At 40.4% G+C, this 23,397-nt stretch overlaps 1 protein-coding gene across 5 annotated transcripts in view; it reads right to left on the bottom strand.

Annotated features, from left to right (window-relative positions):
• Positions 1–23,397, bottom strand: part of INPP4B (inositol polyphosphate-4-phosphatase type II B) — a 4,727,932-nt gene that overhangs the window by 3,045,079 nt on the left and 1,659,456 nt on the right. Inside the window, exon 1 of one of the 5 annotated variants that reach the window (XM_044062269.1) lies at positions 16,618–16,934. The exons of the other annotated variants lie outside the window; for them this stretch is intronic. Within the exon in view, the coding sequence (XP_043918204.1) occupies positions 16,618–16,698 (81 nt within the window). The 5' untranslated portion in view covers positions 16,699–16,934. Of the gene's footprint in view, positions 1–16,617; positions 16,935–23,397 lie in introns of those variants that run through there. 5 annotated transcript variants of the gene reach the window in all.

Genomic DNA, 23,397 nt, shown 5'->3' with positions numbered 1-23,397 from the left:
AAGTGGGAATACTTTACTTCAGGTGCTGTTTATGAGAAATAAAGCTGAAATAAGAAGTATAGCCAAAATGTGTTATCACAGTCAGACATGTGAGGTCTATACAGTCAACATTTTTATCACAATTAGATGTCTGTAGTGTGTACATTTGAAAAACAGATATAAGTGCTAGGTGAGAAGGTTGGATGAGGATGAAAGTAACTGACCTTTTTGTTGTTTGAGAAGTTTACAGTCAGTAAAGTGCATATAACTGCTGGGTACTGTCTGTGGATGAAACTAATTGACCTTTTTTGCACAGTTTAAACAGTCATTAATCTAGATTTGCAGTGTTATTGTGTAGTTACATAAAGCAAACTGGAGTATTTCACTGTGACCATTTGTTTTATTATAATCAGACATCCAAGGGGACACAGTCAGTAAAGTGCCTGCAATAGACAAACACGGAAGTCATCTCTGGATAAAAGTGACTTAACCCTGCTGATGTTTGATCACTGTTAAACAGTCAATGAACTGGGATGGCAGGGACATTGTCACACAATGTGTTGTATTTGCTAAAACTGGTATAAAGCCATCCTTGCTATGGCTTATGCTTGTATAGATGAATGGGTGTGGTGAAGGTATTGAAGTGTATTAATGGTAATAAGTTGGCCATCATTTCCTTCACTTGCATTACACATAAGTGGCTTTCATTAGTGGTCTCAGCAGGATGCGTGTGAAAGCATATGACCACTGGCACAGTGTCGCAGTGAGCAGAGTTTCCATTTCACAGCACTTTACAATGGCTCTTTCTGACCACTGGCACAGTGCCGCAGTGAGCAGAGTTTCCATTTCACAGCACTTTACAATGGCTCTTTCTGTTAGGAATCTGCATGTCCTTTCTGCCTCTGTATGGGTTTACCCATGTGTTATGCTGACATCCTGCAACATCCCCAAAAGATATGCTGCAAGTAAACAGGTGCTCATCTTATTTTCTTATAGGTAAGCAAACAGTGTGTGTGTGAGTGACTTTTTTTGCTGGGTGGGGAGGCACTTTTATTTGTGTGTGTGTGTGTGTGTGTGTGTGTGTGTGAGACAGAGAGAGAGAGAGACTTTTTTGCTGGGTGGGGAGGCACTTTTATTTTGTAAGCTTTGACAACATGAAATCCCTTAGGTACAATTTATTTCCTCCTTTAACATGAAAAAAATGAGTGAATTTCTTTACTTAGTCACCAATTTTGTTCAGGTTATCATTGGATCAAAAGGTTAGGAATAAGTCCTAAATTTCACCTCAGGGCAACTAGAATCTTATTGCTTGAGTGATTCCTCTACAGTTATTATAACACTGTCTTGGCTAGTTAACGTGATTTGAAAGGAGGCAGGAAAAACCTGAAGAGTAAAACAAAGTATGACAAGAGTAGGGAGGTAAGCAGTCCTCACAGACATTATTGCTGTGTCCTTGAAAGCATTTGTTTTCCCAGTTTGTTGGGAACTACTATTTTGTCAGTTTTGAGCATTAAACCTTGGACTCAGTTTATTTCTTCCTTTGAAAATGAATGGATTTTTTCCCTTGTAATGAATTTTCTTTAAGCCTTCATTGCATCAAACGATTAGGAAAAAGCCCTAAAATGTGACTCACAGCATTTAACACCTCATGGTTTCTGTGATCCAGCAGCCTCTAGACCCTCAGATTCATCGTATTAGTTACTCCAGTAAGAGTAAGATGAAGTGTGGGAAACCAAGAAAACATTATCTGGGTGGTGTGGGGAGGCTTAAATTAATGGATGTCTGCGGGCCTGGCTGCCATGTTGTAGCACTGATGTTTACTAGAAGTGCATATTAAAATTTGTGTGAATCTACCCCCCGTGGAATAATGGGGTGCTGATTTATCAGCAGTGGTGTGACTGGATCTCTGTGGCTTACCTACCATGATGTGGTACAGAGGCTTGTCACGGAAATGTATTACAAACCAAGTCTGCCAAACTGTCATGCAGCATTTTTTTTGCACGTCAACACTGTAACCAAACATCAGTCTTTGTGATTTGCACAAGGAGTTGTGTATTGCAAAAGGCCAGTATTCACAGACAGAATGTGTACTATTTGCTGCAGTGCTGTCCCATGACCTACATCTTTTTATTGGGGGGTGGGGTGGAATAAAATCCTGTGTACTACAGTGCCATGGTATGACCTACGCCTTTTACAAGCTGTGGGGTGTATTACAACTGCTGCATGTACAATTCTGAAATTCTTGGCTATATCTTGACCAAAGAATGCAAAAACACTGAAATATTACCTGAAGGCCCAAACTTCTGCTTAAGAAAAAATAAAAACTTAAGAGAATAATTAAAGTGTTAGGACCCTAAACACAGATTATGACAGTTTCACTAATCATATTACTGTGCTGCTGAATTCTTTGGTTCTAAACAGCTGTAGTCATCTACAAGTACAGATGTAAATAGATGGATCCAAAACTCCAGGTGCACTGAACCTGTATGTACTATTTTAATTGATGCCTGTATGCTGACCACCTACATGAAAGAGGTCTGCTAACCACAAGCCATGCTGGCACAAAGTAGTAAAGCCCTGATTAAGGCCCTGACAATCTGAGTTTGATAAAAGGCTTGGGTGACTACTAGAGCTTGCATGTGGAAGATGGATGTGTTTGTGTGGCAGCCTGGGGCTCTTCAGTGCCACAGTCTCTTGGATGAGGGGTGGCAATGCAAAGACATTAGGGCAACAAGTCATGTAGGCATTAACCCACATTTTGAGTATATAGAAATACTAACTTACTCACACAGGCGGGGTGCAGGCGTTCCACTGGTGATATGAGTTACCTGTTCTTGGACCAGGGGAGGGGTTAAGACTTATACTATATCCAAACCTGGCTCTCTCTATAGCACGAAGCAGTACCTAACAGTTTCAGCAAGGCAAACACTATCTACTACCTTCTTCCATTCCCAGTATATGCTTCATCTTTTCTTATGGAAATAAATACTACAGTCAAAACTAAACTGACTACCTTTTACAACAAAGAAGTCAAATTTGTTGCCATCCTGACAAACAGGACCCATCAAAGTACTGTCCTAAAGGAACTAAAATGGCTTGAGCTCCCCAGATATTTCACATATTCAAAACTGAATACTGCACATCATCTTATCCAGTACTAAAAGATACCCTGCAGTACCCCTCTCCAGGCAGACCCCTTCACTCAAGCAATAAACTTTTAGTAATCACAACAAAGTCTAACTCAACAGGCGACTCACTATACTTCATCATGCATACAAACTCTGAAACACCATCCCAACACACCTAAAACAGGCCATGAAATGTTCCACTTTCAAGCCCTTACTACAACAGCACCTAAACTAAGCTTAGCTTCATTCATGCCCCTCACCCAGATGAGTCCACACCATCAGTCAGCCTATTCCCCTAAATCTTTATTATATTAGTCCCTCCTGTACATCTAAACTTTCTAGTACTCCTGCTTAATCACCATTCATACACCACATAACATTTCTTTTGCCTTTCTGTCCTTCCCACTTTAATCCAATTCCATCAGTTACTTTCCAAAATTCTCTTTAACCAACTTTGTTTTCAGAGTACACCTAGTACTGTTTCCCCACATTACTGACTCTCAGCTATTACAGTGTCTCTCTCCTCTTTAGCAGTACCTTAACCTAACATCTAATGTTTAACACATCTTTCCTCATTCTTATTTACTCGAACAGCTATACTGAAACCTTCCTTACTCATGTCTTACAAGTGAGAATCTAGTGCAGCCTGTAAGTTATACTGTACATGAATTATCTGCATACTAAAGGATTACATAACTGCATAATGTCACCACACAAGAACTATTTGTATAATGTTATCACACAAGAAATATCTATTTATTGAAGATGTATTACGATCTACATATAATGCACCTTGATAATAACTATTTCTGTTACAAATATCTTAAATGTAAATGTATGTATTGGAACTTTTCTCTCCAGATCTCTGCTGAAAATGTACTTTGCCTATTCAGTCTTTCCCAGTCACCAAAGACAAACAAACAAAACAAATAAACAAACAAATAAATAAATAACAAGCACTGTCAGGATACCAGTGAGGGCACAAAGCACCATCATGGCTAACAAATGATAGGCACCCCAGACAGGTGTCACCTCTGTGCTGGGCATAGTATAGAGGAACAAACAGGATTAAGTACAATCAAGAGAGGCATGACGGGATCAGCTGACATGGGACTAAACAGCACATAAAATAAAATGGCCTTAATCAGTGATTGTGAATGAATGAAGAAGACATCAATAACTATTTTAGAAGATTATGGTAATACAGAGGACAAAAACACAGAAATCAATTTAATTTAGCTGTATGTAAAAGGAAATGCCAACTTTTCTACCAAAGCAAGGATCTGTAGACTAGAGAAAATTAATTTCATTCTAGAAGTCTCCTGGATAGTTTAAGCTGCTGGACAGCAAACTGCTTTATAGATAGTAATGCCTGAACAATAAAGTACAGTTGTGTACACTTACCATAAATGTAGATGTTCGAGTGTCTTCACTGTTGCAGTCATCACTGCAGGGTTCTTCCTGCCGGCAGGCAGTCCTCGGTCGGCCATATTCCCAAAGTCTGGGTCCGCGTCATGTTCTCCAGTTTTTCTTGCCCCAGATGTCAGGTGCCCAAAAATGAAGGCTAACAGTAAAACAAAAAAGTAGCATACAACAAACCCCATACCCTGAAGCAAATACACCTCAGAAGAAGGGTGAAGTAGGAAACCACACTAATGAAAATATAAGAGGGATCAGGAGGGAGGGTAACTCAGACTGCAACAGTGAAGACACTTGAACATCTACATTTATGGTAAGTGTACACAACTGTACTATGTTCATCGTGTTTCACTGTTGCAGTCATCACTGTAGGGTTGAATCCCAAAGCTGAGATAAAGAATGATGGCTATAGAGTAGAAGGGGCGAAGGCCCTGCAAGACTGCAGAAGCAAAGCCTGCCCTAGACTTAAGAGTAAAGAGGGAGATTGTAGTGCTTAGAGAAAGTATGCACTGAACTCCAAGTTGCAGCTTCCAAAATATCTTTGGTAGGTACTCCCCTGAGAAAGGCAGCTGAAGTAGCAGCAGCTCTGGTAGAGTGAGTCCTAATTTTTCCTGGGATTTGCTTTCCATGATGAGAGTAACAAAATCTGATTCCATGAGCAATCCATTTAGAAATGGTCTGTTTTGAAATAGCTTTGCCTTGGGAATTTGTTGCATAAGAAACAAACAGTTGCTCTGTTTTCCTGATATCCTTGGTTCTGTCCAGGTAAAAACAAAGTTGTCTGTGTACATCCAAGGAATGCAAGATCCTTCCCCCCTTATTTTGTGGATTAGTGAAAAAAGTTGACAGGTGAATAGTTTGATTTAAAGCCACTTTGGAAACCACTTTAGGCATGAAAGTAGGATTAGTCCTTAAAGACACCCTGTCTTGGTGAAAAATAAGGTAAGGTTCCACAACCATGAGTGCTTGTAACTCCGAGACTCTCCTGGCTGAAGTCAAAGCCAGCAGGATAGCTGTCTTCCACGATAAATACTTAAGATCAGATGTGGCAGCAGGCTCAAAAGGAGGCAGAGTGAGTTTTTCCAGGACATAGTTGAGGTCCCAGGCACGTATGGGTGGTGTCCTAGAGGGCCTTAAATTCTTTGCTCCTCTGAGATATTGTTTCAGAAGTGGATGGGAAAAGATTGGAGGATCTGTATTGTAATGTGCAGAGATAGCTGAGGCATGTATTTTTATGGAGGAGAAGGATAAACCCTTATGTAGCATGTCTGTCAGGTAAAGTAAAATCAGTGGGATGTTAGGAATGAGGGGATCCGAATCCTGAGCATGCATCCAGGTGCAAAATCTCTTCCATTTAACTGAATAAGATTTTCTAGTGCTAGGCCGTCTGGCTTCTAAGATGACATCCATGACCTGTTTGGGAAGAAAAGGATTAATCATAGACCCTGAATTCGCCAGGCTGCCAGGCTGAGAGTTTTGAAAAATAGAGTGCAGAACCTGGCCTTGGTGTTGGGAGAAAAGATTTGGAATCTGAGGTAAAATCCAAGGTGGCTCCTGGGATAGATTCATCAGTGTTGAGTACCAAAATTGACGAGGCCAATGTGGGGCCAGTAAAATCATCATCTTGGGCTTGTCCTGCTTGATCTTTAATAACACCCGTGGAAGAAGAGGTAGTGGCGGAATGGCATACCCCGAGAGGTTTCTCCAACTGAATGATAGTGCATCCACTTTCCATGCTAGTTTGCGAAATCTCCTTGTGCAAAAAATCTGTAGCTGGTGCTTGAGGAGGGATGCAAACAGATCTATGTCCGGGCAGCCCCATGCTTCTGTAATCATCTTGAATATTTGGGTGTCTAGCATCCACTCGTGTGGGTCTGACAGGTTCCTGCTCAGGCTGTCTGCCAGAATATTTTGTTTCCCTGGCAGAAACTGAGCTTGTAGATCCACTTTGCAAGCTAGAGCTGTGTTCCAAAGAGTCATGGCTAGTCTGCAAAGGGGGTAGGAGTGTGAACCCCCTTGCTTGTTTATGTACCACATAACTGTGGTGTTGTCTGTCCGTATCAGTAGTTGTCCTGGTTGTAGAAGATCCCTGAAAGCCAAGAGGGCATTCTTTACAGCTAACATCTCTTTTAAATTGATATGTAGGTGCTTCTGATCCTCTGTCCAAAAAGCTTGCAGACCTTTTCCCTGCAAGTGGGCTCCCCATGCGTAATCAGAGGCGTCCGTGGTTAACACTTGGCTGGCTGGAGGCAGACTGAAGGCTTTCCCTTTGTTGTGAAGACATGCCATGGTCCACCAATGGAATTCCTTTTGTAGACAAGGTAAGACAGCAATCTGTGTGTCTAGACTGTGGCAATGCTGGGACCATACACTTTTTAGGTACCATTGTATTTTTCTCATATGTAGTCTTGCATTTGGTATGAGAAGGATGCAGGAGGCCATGTAACCCAAAGCCTGCAGGAATTTCCTTGCAGTTAGCTGAGTTATTGACACCAAGGTTTTGAAAGTTGAAGCCAGCTGCAGTTGTTTTTCGGATGTCAGGAATGCCATCTGGGTTGTTGTGTTTAGAAGAGCACCCAGAAAAGGTATCTGTTGTGTGGGAGTCAAATTTGACTTTTTTATGTTCACAGTGAATCCCAGGTACTTGAGAAGATTTTGAACAAATTCCAGATGCTGGAGTAAGACATCCTTGCTGTCTGCTTGAATAAGGCAGTCATCCAGATAAGGGTAAATTTGAATTCCCTTGAGTCTGCAATAAGCTACTACTGGTGCCAGGCGCAGTAGACAAGCCAAAGGGCAGCGCAGAGAATTGGTAATGTTTCAATCCGGCCTTGAACCCGAGGTATTTTCTGCACTCCTGTCTGATTGGGATGTGTAGGTAAGCCTCCTTTAAATCCAATGTCACCATCCATGCATTTTTGCTCAACATTGGCAGGAGCTGCTGCAGAATAAGCATCTTGAACTTTGGTATGTCCAGGAAAGTGTTTAAGACTGACAGATCCAGGATGGGTCTCCATGAATTTTGCTTTCTGGGAACTAGAAAGAGTCTTGAGTAAAAACCTTGGCCCGTCTCTGATTGTGGAACCAGTTCTATGGCCCTCATAGCCATGAGGGATCCCACCTGGTTTAATGCCTCTGACCATTGGTGTTTTGGTAGGTCTGGCCATCCGTTTGGTCTTGGCAAGGTATGAAAGTGGAATTTGTAACCTCTTGAAACTACATCCAGAACCCACTTGTCTTGGGTTATGTAAGTCCAATTTTGTTGAAAAAGAGAGAGTTTTCCTCCTAGAGGGGCTTCCAGGAGAGAAGTTCCTGGAGCCATGCAGGGGGAGTCATTGAGCCTGTTTTCTATAAGATTGAGGTCTGTCCTCTCCACCCCTGGGGGTGGAAGCACTCCACTGTCTAGGTCTGTAAGAGGTCTGTGATTGGGCCCTCCCTATGGAGCGCCTATATCTCCCCCTCTGAGGCCTGTCTGAGCTGGGAAAGGACCAATTTCTAGTTGGCCAATTTCTGCTAAATCTTGGGGAATGAACTTGTAAGAAATCCTTAACCGTTTGCATGGATTTTGCCTTATCCTCCATTTTCTTTATCACCTCTTCAGCCTTAGACCCAAACAAAACATTATGCTGAACAGGAGCATCCAGTAACTTTGCTTTCACTTGATCAGGCAAGTTTTGTTCCTTTAACCAAGCATGCCTTCTAATGTCTGTGCCAGAGGCAGCCGCCCTGCAAGAAGCCTCCAAGGCATCAAAACCACAGTGTAAACCATGCTTCCCCACTTGTTCAGTGGCATGCATCAAATCGTGTAATTCCTTATTATCTGCACATGCAGTAATGGTACCCAGTTTTTGTTTCATAACAGACAGTAGAAATTGCTGATATTTTAGCATATGAAATTGACAATTTAAAGCCCTAATAGATAAAGTAGCAGAAGTGTACACTTTTTTGCTCCATCTCTCCAAAGCTCTGGAATCCTTATCTGTCAGAATAGGGTTTTTAGCAGAAGCGGCCTTAACCCCCTTAGGACCCCGAGAAATGGTTTCTGGATCAGCAGTAGGATTTTTGTAAAGGAACTGCTGAGAGTCAGGGACCCTGTAATATCTGTCGGGCTTAGCAGGGGCTGGGGGAAAGGAGTCAGGAGTTAAATTAGCCTCAGAAAAGGCATCATCCACAATATCCAAAATAGGAGGAATAGCCAGGGGTCTATGCTGAGGAGGAAGAAGGAAATCCCTAAGCCTTCTCTTAGATTCTGAGTACTCCTGTCCTTCCCAGTGAAAATGTTCCCTCATGTCATGTAAGGTTTCCCCAAAAGAAAAATCCTCGGGGGGAGAAGCTGATGGAATGGATTCCTCAGCATCAGAATCCTCATAAGGAGGGAAAGTATATTCCTGTTCAGAGGAAGACACTGAAGAAATAGATGCCTGATCAGAAGATTCATAATCCAATTCTTGCCTTGGCCGTTTGCCTGGTGGGGGATGTGAACCCCTAATCATGGTTAGTAAGTCCTCCGCCATTTTAAGTAGCTGTTTCTGAGATTTGGGTCCCAGATCAGAAGAGGCCTGGGTTGGTGTCTTAGATTTAGAAGGAGTCTTTGCCTTTGTCTTTGGCTTTGCCTTTATCAGAAGTTGTGTAGGCCTGAAAACCCCCTCGGAAGCAAGTACCTGCACAGGGGCTCCGGACCCATCCGAGGGAGCATTGTCCGAAGGTCCTGCAGCTGGAGTGCTCAAAGGCCTAGTTGGCTCCTCATGGGAGTCCGTTTCGGCAATCGGTTCTGAAATGGCCGACGGCAGGGGCTGCGAAAGCACCTCACTGACGATGGCCGAACATGTAGCTGGCTCGGCTTGTAAAACATCGTCTGATTTGGACTTCGGAGGCCTGTCCTTATCCTTGCGTCGTTTGTAAACTCCGGTAGTCGGAAGCATGTCAGATGACATTTTATAATTAAATCGCCTACCAAAGTAGTGAAAAGCAAAACCGTACCTTCGCTTAATCATACGTTGGTTAATTTTAGCACAAAAACGACAACTAGCTACGTCATGGTCAGGGCCTAAACAAGGAATACAGTAAGAATGGAAATCCTTATGAGGTATTTGCTTCCCACAAAAAATGCAATTATTAACTTTTTCTGACATCGGACTGGAGCAAGAAAAAAGTTTCCCCAATGGGGTACTTAGCTTTGAGAAGAAGAAGTAAGTCTTCGGACTGAAGCACGAAAAAATATCAGGAGTCAGCCGACCGGCACTTGCGAACTGCTTTCACCACACGGCAAGAAAGACTGGAGAACATGGCGTCGGCTGGCAGCTTTGTACTCCTAGCGCTCTGACTTCAGGGAGCATGACTGAACAGCTGACGCCGGACCCAGACTTTGGGATTCTGGCCGACTAAGGACTGCCTGCCGACAGGAAGAACCCTGCAGTGATGACTGCAACAGTGAAACACGATGATCATCATCACATTTAATCCAAGCAAAAATGGTTGTCTACAACCATACAGAACAAACACAGTTTTCAAGGCAGAAAGTAGCACTTTGTAGTCCAATAACTACAACTAGTGTAAAATTATAAGCCATGAAAATACACAGCATGTAGTCATGTCTGAGAGCTACCATTTTACAGATCGTGGGAAAAAGTATGCTATGGCAGGGCCTTGAGATGAATGTAATTAACATGCCACAATTTTATTTCCACCTACTTGCAGAGTGTAATTAACATGCCACAATTTTATTTCCACACAGTTGCAGAGGTAGAAAAACAAGTGACATCAGGTAAAAACAAAGTGTGAAACTAAAGAAAATACATCTACTAACTTTTGTGCTATGGTGCAATAACTTTAATTTATTTGTTTGTGTGTCTGTTTAGTTAATTGTTGTAGCAAATAACCTTGTATATAAAACCTTTTGTGCTCCCACACACACCTTGCAGTCGCAGTGGTACTGCATGGGAAGCCATCTAACAGTCTTTTTATCTCAAGCAGGCTCAGGTTTATGTATGGCAGCGACACAGATATATGCCATTTATTTTTAACAGAAACACTTAACATTTGCTTTGACCTCTGTGAAGTAAATGCCAAGGAGACGTGGACCAAGGACTGAACCTAGGCTACACTACTTGTGACAGGTCTTTTGGAGAAGATAGAGACACCAATCCTAATTTCATGGGTTCTGTTTGTGAGATAAAATTTACTATCCAATGAGTTAAATAGGGATTTGCATTTAGCTGCAAGAGTTTTCTATGACACCTGAGTGTGGGATGGTGTTGCATGCCTTTGTGAGAGTTACATAAAGAGTGTGTGATTACTTGTCCTCATCTCTTGCTTCAGTAACCTTCTTAAAGAAGTTGAACAAGATAAGTAGACAGAATCTGCTTTTCGATGAATCCAAACTGGCTTTAATCAAGAGTTTATAGGTAACCTCTGTGCTTATTTATCAAGTCCATAAAGATCCTTCCCATAGCTTTACTGATGAGACTGATCAGGCTTATAGATCTATAATTACCAGGAACCACTGACACCTGACTTTTGTGCAGGGACATGAAGCCTGTTTGGAGGCTGATACTGAATAGCCTCTGTAGGGGGTCTGACAAGTCCTGATTCAGGCAGGCCAGTAGGCAGCCACGTATATTATTCAGCCATGTAGAAGTAGTGCTTTTGGTGTTGGATAGTGCCTTCAGGACTTGCTCTTTAGAGATATGGGGGGGAGGGTAGAGATACTGGTGAGGAGAGGGGGATAAAGCTTGAGCTAAACTTGTCCCTACCAGATTGGCTATATCCTCTGGCCCAAGTAAGTCATATCATTTACTTAGCTCTGCACAGTTATAGGTATCATTTCTGTGGTCTCTGACATAATTAAAGAAGGTTTTGTGGTTATCCTTTGCCTGGTTTGCCACTTTTACCTGGTATTTTCTTTGGTTTATTTAATCAGAGTCCAGAGTTCCCTGTTAAGTTTATCAAGAGTGTTTTGGACATCTTGAGAGTTGAACTTATTTTTGTATGCAATGTTTTTTTTTTCTACTATTATAAAGACTGTTTATGACTGGATTCTACCATAGGGGGTTATTTTTAATTTTGGAGTTATATTTACTTCAAAGGGGGCAGAGGCATCTATGCAGCTATTTACATGTGCATAGACTTTGGCAGTAAAGGTTTCCATATAAGCAGTCGAGGAATCAGGTTTGAAGGGGAGTTTGAATTTAGTCAGGTTATCACTCAATTTTTGTAGAATAGCCTTAACATTATCTCTGAATAACAAGGTACTTGAAGGTGCTTCCAGCTTCAGTCATGTGGTGAATGTGACTTAGCTGTGGTCCAATTTAACCAGGGAGGAAGTTACAATTGGTACATACTAAAGGTGTTCCATACTGTTAAGGACCAAGTCCACGATTTTACCACCCCTGGTTTGGATCCAGACTAATTTGTTGAGAGTTTGAATTGATGAAGTCCAGAAATTTGTGGGCAAACATGTTTGAAGATGCGTAAGTCTACAAGTTGATGGGGGAATAGTTCACTTCTCTGAGAAGAATGGTGTTTGACTTAATGCATACAAGTCCATACTAGTTAGGTAGGAGATACAGGCTAAGGGAGATATAGATGGGGTGCTATAGTTAGCTATTACATGAAAAGGGGTTTTGTTGATAACAAGTTGGATGTGTATAATTACTCTGGAGGTGAAATTACTTTTAAAGAATTTGGAGATGTCACCACCTTTAATGCCTTTGTCTACTGTGGTGAGCCTGAATGCATTGTAGACATTGAAACCCTGCACTGATGTACCGTTTTCACTGGTCTTGTATCATGTCTCTGTGATTATGCATACATCAATGTTTTTTAGGATAAGAAATGTTTGAAGGGAAAGGAGTTTTTGTTAAGACTCCTAGTGTTGAGCAGCAATACCATTTGTTATCCAGATTCTGTTTTGTTATATGAGAAGCATTAGAAGAATTACGTTACCTAAAAAAGGCATTATGGGGGTGGACAAGGATTTAGACAATATACAAAAGCCTTGGGGAAGTTAGTGCAGGCCATCCTTTGGCAATGCAGTTAAGACTGTCTACCATCTCCTTCCAGGGTGATATATATCAGGCCCCCTTTTAATGACACCACAGTCTAAGCTAATTGTTAAATTCATTAATATGGTGTTCATATTGTGGCATCCTTCTTGATGATGGTAGGATGCTGAAAAGGCTACCTACCTGCCTCAGACACATATTCTGAGAGCTCCATCTTGCTTCTCTTCATACAGCCCAGAAAGGCAAATCTCAGATAATTTACACCAATATGCATTACGACTATGTCATATCTTTACTTGTCACTGTCCGAACTCTGGCCTCTGGAACTGCAGGGGAGAAAGGGTGAATTTCTTTCCAGGACAGAGAAGATAATTATCAAGTTTTCACATGTATTCTTGGCTGCTTGATTGCTTTCTTGTCCGATTCTGACTAACCAGGCATAATTACACAGCCAATTACACATAACCATCAACAGCAAGTAAAAAGAAGTTATCCAGTGATGAATTTATCATATACCTTTTATGTTACAATCCCCAGTTTTCCACACAGACTCAGCACCAATAAAGTTTCGTCCACTATATCTAGCAGAAACAGTCCTACCGTCCAAACCCAGCTATGATAGGTATACATACTGTAGAGTGTCAATAACTTGTATAATGCATGTGGTATTCCATAAAGAGCTAAGTGTGCATGCTGCATATTTTTTATTTATAAATTTAGCTTTTTTTTTAAAATGTATTACTCAAAATACTATCCCTCTACCTCAGCCCCATCTGGTGTATTACACAGTGTACATAGCCAAATTATACACCTGATGATATCCCTGCACCTGCTCAGTAACTATGAAATGGATTGGACCCCTCACTATCTATCTATCTATCTATCTATCTATCTATCTATCTATCTATCTATCTATCTATCTATCTACCTTTCAACTACACTGGGGTGTGGGTTTGCAGCTGAAAGTTACATTTAAGAAAGTTTTGAGTTTAGCACCATCAGATACCACTTCAGAAGGTGGGTATATTCCAAGAAAGTGGTGCCTGTTACAGAAACTTTCTGATGATGCTCTTTAATGATTTTTGGAGGCATGACTGAAAGTATGACTCAATTTGACAACTGAAGTAAGTTCTCTTTCCTCATAAGCAGTAACTATATACAAATAGGCAACCTGTTGAATATATGAGTGAGGGAATTTGATTATTTCTCTCTCTTCTGTTGTAGGCTATGGACTATAATAATTATTCACTTTTGCATCATCTCTGTCTCAAGCTCAGCATGGCTAAACATTAGGGCTTATAATTAATAACTATGAATGCTCAAGTAGCCCAAAACTGAAGAATAAAGATTCATATTAAATAATTGCCCTAAGTGTGTGCCTTGATATAAATGATTTACTTATCGGTCACAGACCATACAGTATTAGTAATTAATGTAGCTAGGATGGGGCTGTAAGACTTTTGCAAACTAAATACAAATATTTCTTAATATTAAAAGATAATGTAGACTGCTCACAAGAATAAAAAAGTCAGCTACATTCCAACAAAATTATTGAGAAAGCAGAAATTAAATGCCACCCAGTTAACATTCTGCTACAAACACATAGACCATGTGTAAGATGGCATGCTTGTGAAAAACAGGAACTTCTAAGTTTGGGATAAGTATAAGAGATAATGTAAAGTTACACACCAAAACATATTGCTGCAACATAAATATTTGAAAAAATGTATTCTCTGGTTATGTTAAGTTTGTTTCATGGAAGAGTAAACATGTGTCTGCAGTTATTAGTTATTTTAGTACATACATAGTAGGCCTTAGGCATAGGCCAACTAGGCAACCGCCTAGGACGCCGCTCTAGCAGGGGTGCTTTTTCAGTGTTTACTTGGTGTAGGTAGACCAGGATGGGGGCACCGGGTGGTGTGGTGGGAGGCTGCCGTGGAGACCTTTTGCCTAGGGCACCAGTTGACCTAAGGCCGCTTCTGAGTACATATTTTATCTTTCCAGTAAAAATAATGAGTACGTTTATTGGTTAATGAAAATCATCTGGTTTAGCCATGTTAAATGCAACCAAGTACATTCCTTGAAAAGAAATATAGCCTAAACCCCATGTTATGAAAACCTGGTAGTAAAACCAGACTTATTCTGGTTTTGGATCCTTTAGAACTACTCCTTGCATCATTGTCTATAGCAGCTGTGATCTCTGGAAAAAGGAGGCATGCCAATAATTCAGGGCCGCATCACTTATTAAACTCCGTACCACCAGTGTAAATACCACTTTGCCTTAAACCTTGACTGTAACAGCTGGAACTTAGGAACTGCTGTTTGAAAATGTAATGGAAATACCACATTTTGTTTTACCTGCTGCAACAGTTGCATCCCTAAATTCAATAGTTTAAGAGCTCCATGATGGGTCAGAGAAATTGCATGAAGACTTTTTAATTTCCCAAAAGTTACTGCATATAAAAAGCTATGTAAAAACTGTAAAACAAACATGTTTTCATTAAAGGTGCTTCTCTTACTTCAGTGGTCCAAAAAGATAGCCATGTTAAATCAGCTGACAAGTCATCTCGTTTTCATCTCAAAGCAATCTCTGGCTACTAAACAAGTCTAGCAACTCTTAAAAAACATTTTTTCTCCAGCAGTTCACAGTCTGCCTTCTGTGTACATTAACTTAGTTACTGAATGAAAGCTTTATCTCTTCCACTGCTATTCTCTTGAATCAGTCAGTTCAAGAGATGCTTGCTCCCTAGATATTTGTAGAGGCTTTTCACATGTATAAAGCTGATTACAATGTAACCATTTTTACTGTACACCACTTGAATGTTTCTTGCATGGGCTGCATTGTTTCCACCCTTTTTAAACTCTTTCCTGAGTTCTCTACGATACTTGACTTTGATTTACTTCACATTTGTATTGCATTGTTTACTATATCATTACATTTGTGTTTTTTTTCCACTGAAATCACAGGGATAAGTCTGAAAAAGTTCCATGTTTAACAGAGTTCTAACCAGGACAACTAAATAAACAAATAAAACTGTGACTTTACATTCTCATTCATATGTCAGCTATTAATTGCTCACTCGTACCACATTGCCATATGAGTATATGTATCAGAATACACAGAAACAGACACACACACACACAGTCACATGTGTACTGAACTTTCTATTTTACATACCAGGACTATACAAACATACAAATAAGCACATGTACTGATCTTGCTTTGCAATGACTAATGCATTGTTATTGACAGTCATCAGAAGAAAAATGAGTCACAACACCTTTTATAACAACTCATTATGTAATCCTGAAAAATGAAACAGGAAACAAGAAATAATTCCAGCACTCCATGGTCTACAATGCATAATATTTACTACAAACACAAAGTGATTCCAGTCTGGAGGCATCCTCCTGATACCGAGCGTGGACTAAATGGGGACATACACTTCTCTCAGTGATATCAAAAGCACTATCTGCATCAAACTGGTTAATCCTCTTACGTGCAATGTCTTGAATGTGCTACCTTTTTATAAGTGAAATTCAGGTTTCAAACACAAACTCCAGAGACAGACAACCTTCTAACACTTACATGCAAGACTAGAATAAGGCTTCAGAGGGAACTACCCTCTGAAGTCAAATGCCTGTATGGTATTTCTTTCTTCTGGATTTGTACTTAAAGAAGAACTAAGAATTATTCATATTTTTAACCTTTTGTGACTCTTCTGTGTTACTGAAGCTAAGTCATTTTGAGTGCATAGCTATTGTTCTTGTTTCATTTTACTGAGGCATTACACTTAGCCTCAGTACAGTAATCTATTTCTTCCAAGCACTACATACCACAAGGTATGAGCCAGCTGTCATTTCAGCTTGAAACCCATCACTTTAAAGATAAGCACCAGTACATAATGGATTCCATCCAAACATCTCAGCCTTACTGATCTTTACTTACCACGTTATCAACAGTGCTCTCTCTCCAAACACAGCAAATGGCATGCCTTTGCCTTTTAACCACACAGCCTAAAACCCTAGAGGAAATCAAACTCTCATTTTCATCCTTTTTTATATTCATTTCCTTTTTCTGCTCTTACCTTCCTGCATGTTTTCTTTTTTGGCTGATAACGTCTGGTGTTGTACCTTTCATCTGAAGCACCACACCTGAAACATGCCATGAATGAAGTAACTGTAACTTTACTGCACGCTTTTCAAACTGATAAGCCATGGAGTTTGTACAAGTCAACAGCTAGTATGAAGTAGCATTTGCAGCTCAAAGTCTTGTAAAGCAGCATTGTCCTTTCCCCTTTTGGACAGTAAAATAAATAATTTCATACTTGTCTCCAGAAACATTAGACTGTTTCATGATCATCACTGTACACGAAGAACAGACACTTGAAACAAGCAAGCACAGGACATGCTGAGTATTGTCTTTTTTTTAAGGGGCGTTTCCTAAGATCTGTGAGCTTTGCTTTTGAAAAAAAAAAAAAAAAAAAAAAACTGAAGCTCCAGTTTTAAGTCATACACCCACACCAATAATTGAATCACTTAGTAAGTGAGCAATTTTAAACCTTTCAGCTACAATAAACTATTAGATAGTAACAGACATAGCCACTGGTATGCAGGTCTGTGACTGTACGTGCTAATGTTAGTCTGTGTGTGTGTTTGTCTCTGTGTGCTTAGATATATATATGTTCACATATCCTCAGTCTCCACTTGGAAACATTGATCTCAGTCCACAACAGACATTTGCTTCACCACAGTAACTGTACATTTATCATAGTACTGATATATAGCATTACTGCCTAAAACCACTTTATTCTCCAGTCTGAAAGTGACTGGAGTGACTTTTGTGCAGAGGTTACATAGCCTTCCTTTGTCTACACAGACTTCCACTGACGTTATCAATTTCTTCTTATGTACCAAAGACATGAGGACAAGTGAATTACTGACACTGAAACTGCCCCTAGCTGTATTCAATGTAAGTATTAATCTGGTAGTTAATACAGGGAATTGCTTCTCTGAGCTATTAATGAACTGCTTCCTGTAGTCAAGGGTTTGACTCCTTCAATCTCCATTATCCTACTGTGTCACAAACATATACTGCTCATTGGATGTTTCTGAAATAGGACTGTCCAGTGATCTTACCTTGTCAACAAATAAAATAAAATGTGACTGCCTCCTGTGATCATCTGGCTACTAATCCTGTTTGTTTCCTGTCTGCCACTGCTCATCTGGATAGGCTCTGGATCCCTGTTATCCTGAAATAAATTAAGTAGGGACTGGAAATGGAGGATGGGATTACATTTAAAGTTGTCTTCTTCATGATGTGGCTTGATGCATACCGCAGGCAGTGACTTTCCACTGCTGAGCATCCAAACAGTGCATGATGCAGATGTCCTGTTTGGTTTCCAAATGTTTTGTCATGCCTTGTGATCTTCATATTTACTGCTGCTTTTGCAAATCTCCACCTTACAGAAGCATGTATTTGTACATTGTAAATACCTGCATGTGGCTAAAAGTTAGTACTGACAGGCTGTACTATGGCAGAGATTACCATTTTTATGTATGCAGCATAGGGAAGGCCATATAAGCATACAACATTCCTAGTTCATCTCTCAGGGCGGGGGGATAACCATACCTGCAATCTAAAACCATCTCAGACAGAAATTATGTTATTTCATTCATGTCACAAAAACATCCAGATAGTTTAGCCTACTGATTTGAATAAATGAAAGAACTGTATGCAATGACACATGTCACTAGCTGTATATGTACCTTCCTCGCCTCCCCAATGCTAATTCCATACACTTCCAAAAGATATTGGCATAAAAGCCAGCCAGTGACCTAGCATGATCAATGTTTTATGTTCTGTATAAAAATGCACCTTGAATAAAGAAACCGACTACTTACTACCATGTTTTGCAGCCAGCAACTCCTTCCAATTCAAATATCTTCTTGGTATTCGGTACTAAATACGTCCCTCGTTATAATTACATCAGTGACATCTCATAGTTGTATCATTATTCTTTTTATTTATTTACTTTTAATTTTTTATTTACCAGGTTTACTGCATAAACAAAGAAATGTCATACTAATTGCACAGCATATTAATTTTCTAAGTACATTGTAAACACAGACTAGCTAGACAGTGGAGTAAAATTAACATGCACAAAAGTTTACGAGAAACAAAAGTAGCAAGTGCATTCAGTGACGGAGCCACATACAGAGACTATGGGGAAAATGAATATCTCTGAAAAGGGAGGTCCCTGGAAAAACCAACATGAATGAGAGGAACTGCTATGGCAACTTAGACTGAATGCCACAAAGTTTCCATGATTCAATGGCAATGTTTCCATACTGCCAGTCTTAAAATCTTTGGAATATTAACTATAGATAGATGCATGTTTACACAATGGCACACACAATACCATTTGCATGTTTTATCACTTTAAATTTTTGTGCATGCTAATTTTATTTACTGATTCCGACTGGCTGTTGCTGACCACGTAATTAAGTCATATATTAAGTCATAGTTTTTAAAGTGAGATTGAGAATGTTTTTAACAGTTTTAATAAAGTCCATTTGTTACTGTAGGATGAAAATTCTTGACTATTTTTGGAATAAAACATACTGTCTTGTGAAGACAAGTGGAAGAGCTCCTTCATTTATTAAACTTTTTTTCATAGGGAATTTCTAAACTGACAACCCATGGGGCCTTTAAAGCCTAGCCATGGTGAAAATCAAGCCCTGTACCTTATGTCTGTAAGGTGCGCACCTTAACCATTATTGTTAACCCCAACCTATTTTGTCCTTCAGTACCTTGGCTGTGGATCTATTTGTAACTCATTTTTTATCCACCCCCCCAAACACCCAGTTGTCTCATTTGCATTGAGGGTGCAGGAGTCTGGCATCTCTGTACTAGTAAGTGGGAACCCTACAGCCTATTTGTTCCTGACTGGAGAGCTCTAACAGCACATCCATTCCTCCACATACAAAATCAGGTGGAAGGGAATAAGCTAAATGTAAGACCTGGGGGAAACATCTATCCTCCCTTCTGCTATACTTCTTGTGGTCTCATGAAGTTGGCTAATTGGAGACAGGAGGTGTGCATGGTCACACACACACACACACACACACACACACACACACACACACACACACACACACACACACACACACACACACACACACACACACACACACACACACTCTTTCTGTTTTCCTGGTTCAACAGGGAAATTCTTGCCCATCACAGTGCAGGCTAGGATAGCTTCTCACAAGGGGTTGATGCACCCAGCCACCACTGAATGTTGCCAATGCTGCAAACCAAGTAGCCTCCCTCTCCCTGAGGATTAGCAAGTGGATGCTGGTCAACGAAGTTCATGCTTCCCCTCCTGGTTCCTCAGACATCCAAGCTGTCAACTGAAGCCATTGGGACTGTTGTAAGGGATCTGTTCCTCTATGCCACAGGGTCAGGCTAACGGCAGTGTTATTCTTGTAATCTCAACATTTAATCAGTAATAATTTATATATTTTTTCCAAGTCCCATAATGCTATATTTACTAAAATTAAATGTGAACTCATTGCTAGTGCATGATGAAAGTAGTTTTCTAGTCCCTCTTGGAAATCAGGGGAAAAATTGATTTTGTTTATTTTATTTTACAGATGTTTGCTTACTGGGAAAATTCGACTGGGCAGCAGCAGCCATTGTTAGAAGATGCCTAGACAGAAAAGCTCCATAAAGGTGATCATTTAGCAAAAATATATTTTTTTTGTTTTACTCATGCAGAAAACACATTGAGTCAAATACACAAGATATATATACAGTCAATAATTTAAATCAGTTTCACAGACATGCAAATACAGCAAATATGTAATATATGCATTATGGACTACATTAACACGCAAATGAACACATTTTACTAAAGTATACACAGCCAATTTCTTACTTTTATAAGTTCATAGGTTTATAGGTGGACATTAGACTCACAATCACTGAGGATTTTATAAGCTAGCCATGACACTTAAATCCATAAGATATTGTACCCAAGAGGTTATTTTAAGTGGTGTCTGGAATTTGGGGTATGATTTTGTGGCTGCCTCTGTCCATCAGAGACACAGATGTCAGACCAGGAGTGAGTTTCCTACTTCTCCTCCACTGGTCTAAGATCCTCTTGAATAAACTTAGGGAAGGGCTCTGCTTCACATGAATGAGAAGCCTATACTAGAGAATGGGGATTCTCTGAGATATGTACCTGTCACTCCAACATGTCCTACTTAAGACTCAAAGTTTAGATCCATAGATCTAGTGGTTCTGGTGTTGTTCATTTTGTGGATATGCAAAAGGTCCATCAGAGCAGGAGCCAGGGATGCCTTGAATGCCAGGCGTAAATTGTCTCTCAGCAGTCTACAGGAAACAGAGTATAAAGATAGGGCTTTGAGATGATCTGCACAGGACAGTCTATTTATGCTCTGTATTCTTTTTGTGAGAAACTTCTGTGGACATTCCAATTGTTGCATGTGCATGGTCAGGTACATACAGAAGAGGGTGTTATACTCAATGATGGGTCTTATGATGGCTGAGTATAGTGGCACAATGACCTCCTGGCCCTAGATGCCATACCATTACTTATAAGCTGACAGACACATGTTGGTCAAAAGCCAGGTTACTACTTAAATGACTCTGCAAATCTCTGACTACTCTGTCTACTTTTAGGGGTGTTTTATCAATGTGGTGGTTTCCCTGGATGGTTGACTGCCAGAAAAGTACTATTATGCATTTCTTAGCATTAAGTTTTAAGCTGTGACTTTGACCCCAGTCATTTCTCAGTGTTAGACCTTTCTGTAAGATGTTAGTATATGGGGGGTCTATGATTGATCATAGCCTGCAATCATCTGCAGACTTGGTTAGCTAGAGGCCCTTGACATTGACCTTCACTTTCGAAAAATAGATGCCAAAGAGGAATGGACCCAGCACAGAGCCCTAGGGGACTCCGCTGGTGACTAGCCTCTGTGTGGAGGTGGCCTTTCGAATCCTAACATCCTGGGTCCTGTGAGTGAGCCAGCTGGCTATTCACCAAGTTACATAGGGGTTTTATGCCTAATTTTTTACAATGCTCGAGCAGGGTGCTGTATCAAATGCCTTAGCTAGGTCAAGGTAGGCAGTATGCACCGTTTTGTCCTCATCCATTGTCTTGATGATTTTCTCAAAGAAGTCTGCCAGGTTCAGTAGGCATGACCTGCCTTTGATGAAACCAAACTGGGTTGAACCAAGTGGTTTCCTAAGTCACTGTTAATCATTTCCATGACTTTGCATATAAGACTACTCAGACTAATGTGTCTGTAGTTCCTGGGCTACACTGATGGTCTGACCTTGTTTAGCGGGATGACCATTGCAATCTTCCATTCTCATAGCATGAAGCCTGTGCAGAGGCTATGGTTGAATAGTGACACCAGTGGCCCTGATATGTCATATTTCAAGCTATTTAGGAGGCATCCTGGGATATTACTGGGGTCTATCAAAGCTGTATTCTTGGCTTTACAGAGCGCATCTAAGACCTGCTCCCCAGTGCTAGTTGGAGGGATTATGTTAAACGGTATTTCCTGGAGGAGGGCAGATGGGGGTGATAAAAATAAAGTTGAAGATGAATTTGTCAGTCAAAAGATTTTCTATATCTCACAGTTCCATAAACATGACTCCATTTTCTAACAGTCTGTCACACTACTGTGTTCTGCCTTTGAGGTTTTGGACATAGCTAAAGAAGGCCTTATTGTTGTCCTAGGCATGGGACACTGTCTTTACCTCAAACTTTGTTTGTTAGACTTAATTAGTCCTCTTAGTTGTCTATTTAGTTTGATGACAGAGTTTTTATCTTTTTTGGTGCTACACTTCCTAATTTTAGCTATGACTTTTTTATCTTTTGTTGTACAACCTGTTTATAATTTTGGATTCCACCAGGGTGTTTTGCTTTTGATTTAGCTTTGGGCTTACTTCTGGTAGACACAGCAGCCAATATGCAATCAGTGACATGGCTGTACAGAGATTCTGTGAATAATTCTGAATAGGCTGCTATGTTATCTGAGTCTGGAAGTCTGGAGGGGCTTGAAATGTTGATATGACGACACTTAATAAAGAGTACTTTGCCTTAAAGTAGCTTCTAACTGTTAGAGGGTTTACTGGGGTTATAGAACTAATTTTTATTTTGAAGGAGACGGATTTGCTATCTGACCTTATCAGAGGGGACATAACACTTGGGGGGGGGGGGCATTCTCTTTTATTTGTAAGTACCAGGTCCAATATGTTTGTATCTTTAGTAGGTGTATGCACTAACTGGTCCAGCTCATTTGTGTTTACAAATTCTACAAATCTCTGCACCTACAAATCTGTGATCATGTAGGTTTCCTGGTTTACACAAGGATAATTAAAGTCCCCCTGAGTATAGCATTTAGTTGAATGGCGAGTGCCTCCAATAGATCTAAGCATGAGTTATGGGTTTCATGGGACAGAGAGGATGACCTATAGCTCAGTAGGATATGGTATAGGACTGGAAGTGGAGGAACTCCAGTGTGTCATCCTGTTTGAGCAACCTAGAGGTTTGTTTTTTATTGATGAAGATCGAGACAACTCCACCTTTAGTCACTATCTGTGCAGTTGCTGGTCTAAATGTGTGGAAGACACTGAAACCTTGCACTGCCGGGGTACTCTCTGCAGCTTTAAACTATGTCTAAGTAACTACACAGATGTCTATATTCACACCAAGGTGAGAAGAACTTCATAGGAATCGATTTTCTTGTTTAGACTCCTGGCATTGAGCAGGAAGACCTTTATATTTCCTTGGGTAGATTGTGCAATGTTGAGAGCTTTGTCAACGTGG

The sequence above is a fragment of the Protopterus annectens genome, chromosome 2.part1, assembly GCF_019279795.1.
Source record: "Protopterus annectens isolate FY-2018-M chromosome 2.part1, PAN1.0, whole genome shotgun sequence".
NCBI classification, from domain to species: Eukaryota; Metazoa; Chordata; order Ceratodontiformes; family Protopteridae; genus Protopterus; species Protopterus annectens.
Note: the sequence above shows the minus strand (reverse complement) of the source record. Positions and strands in the feature narration are given on the sequence as shown.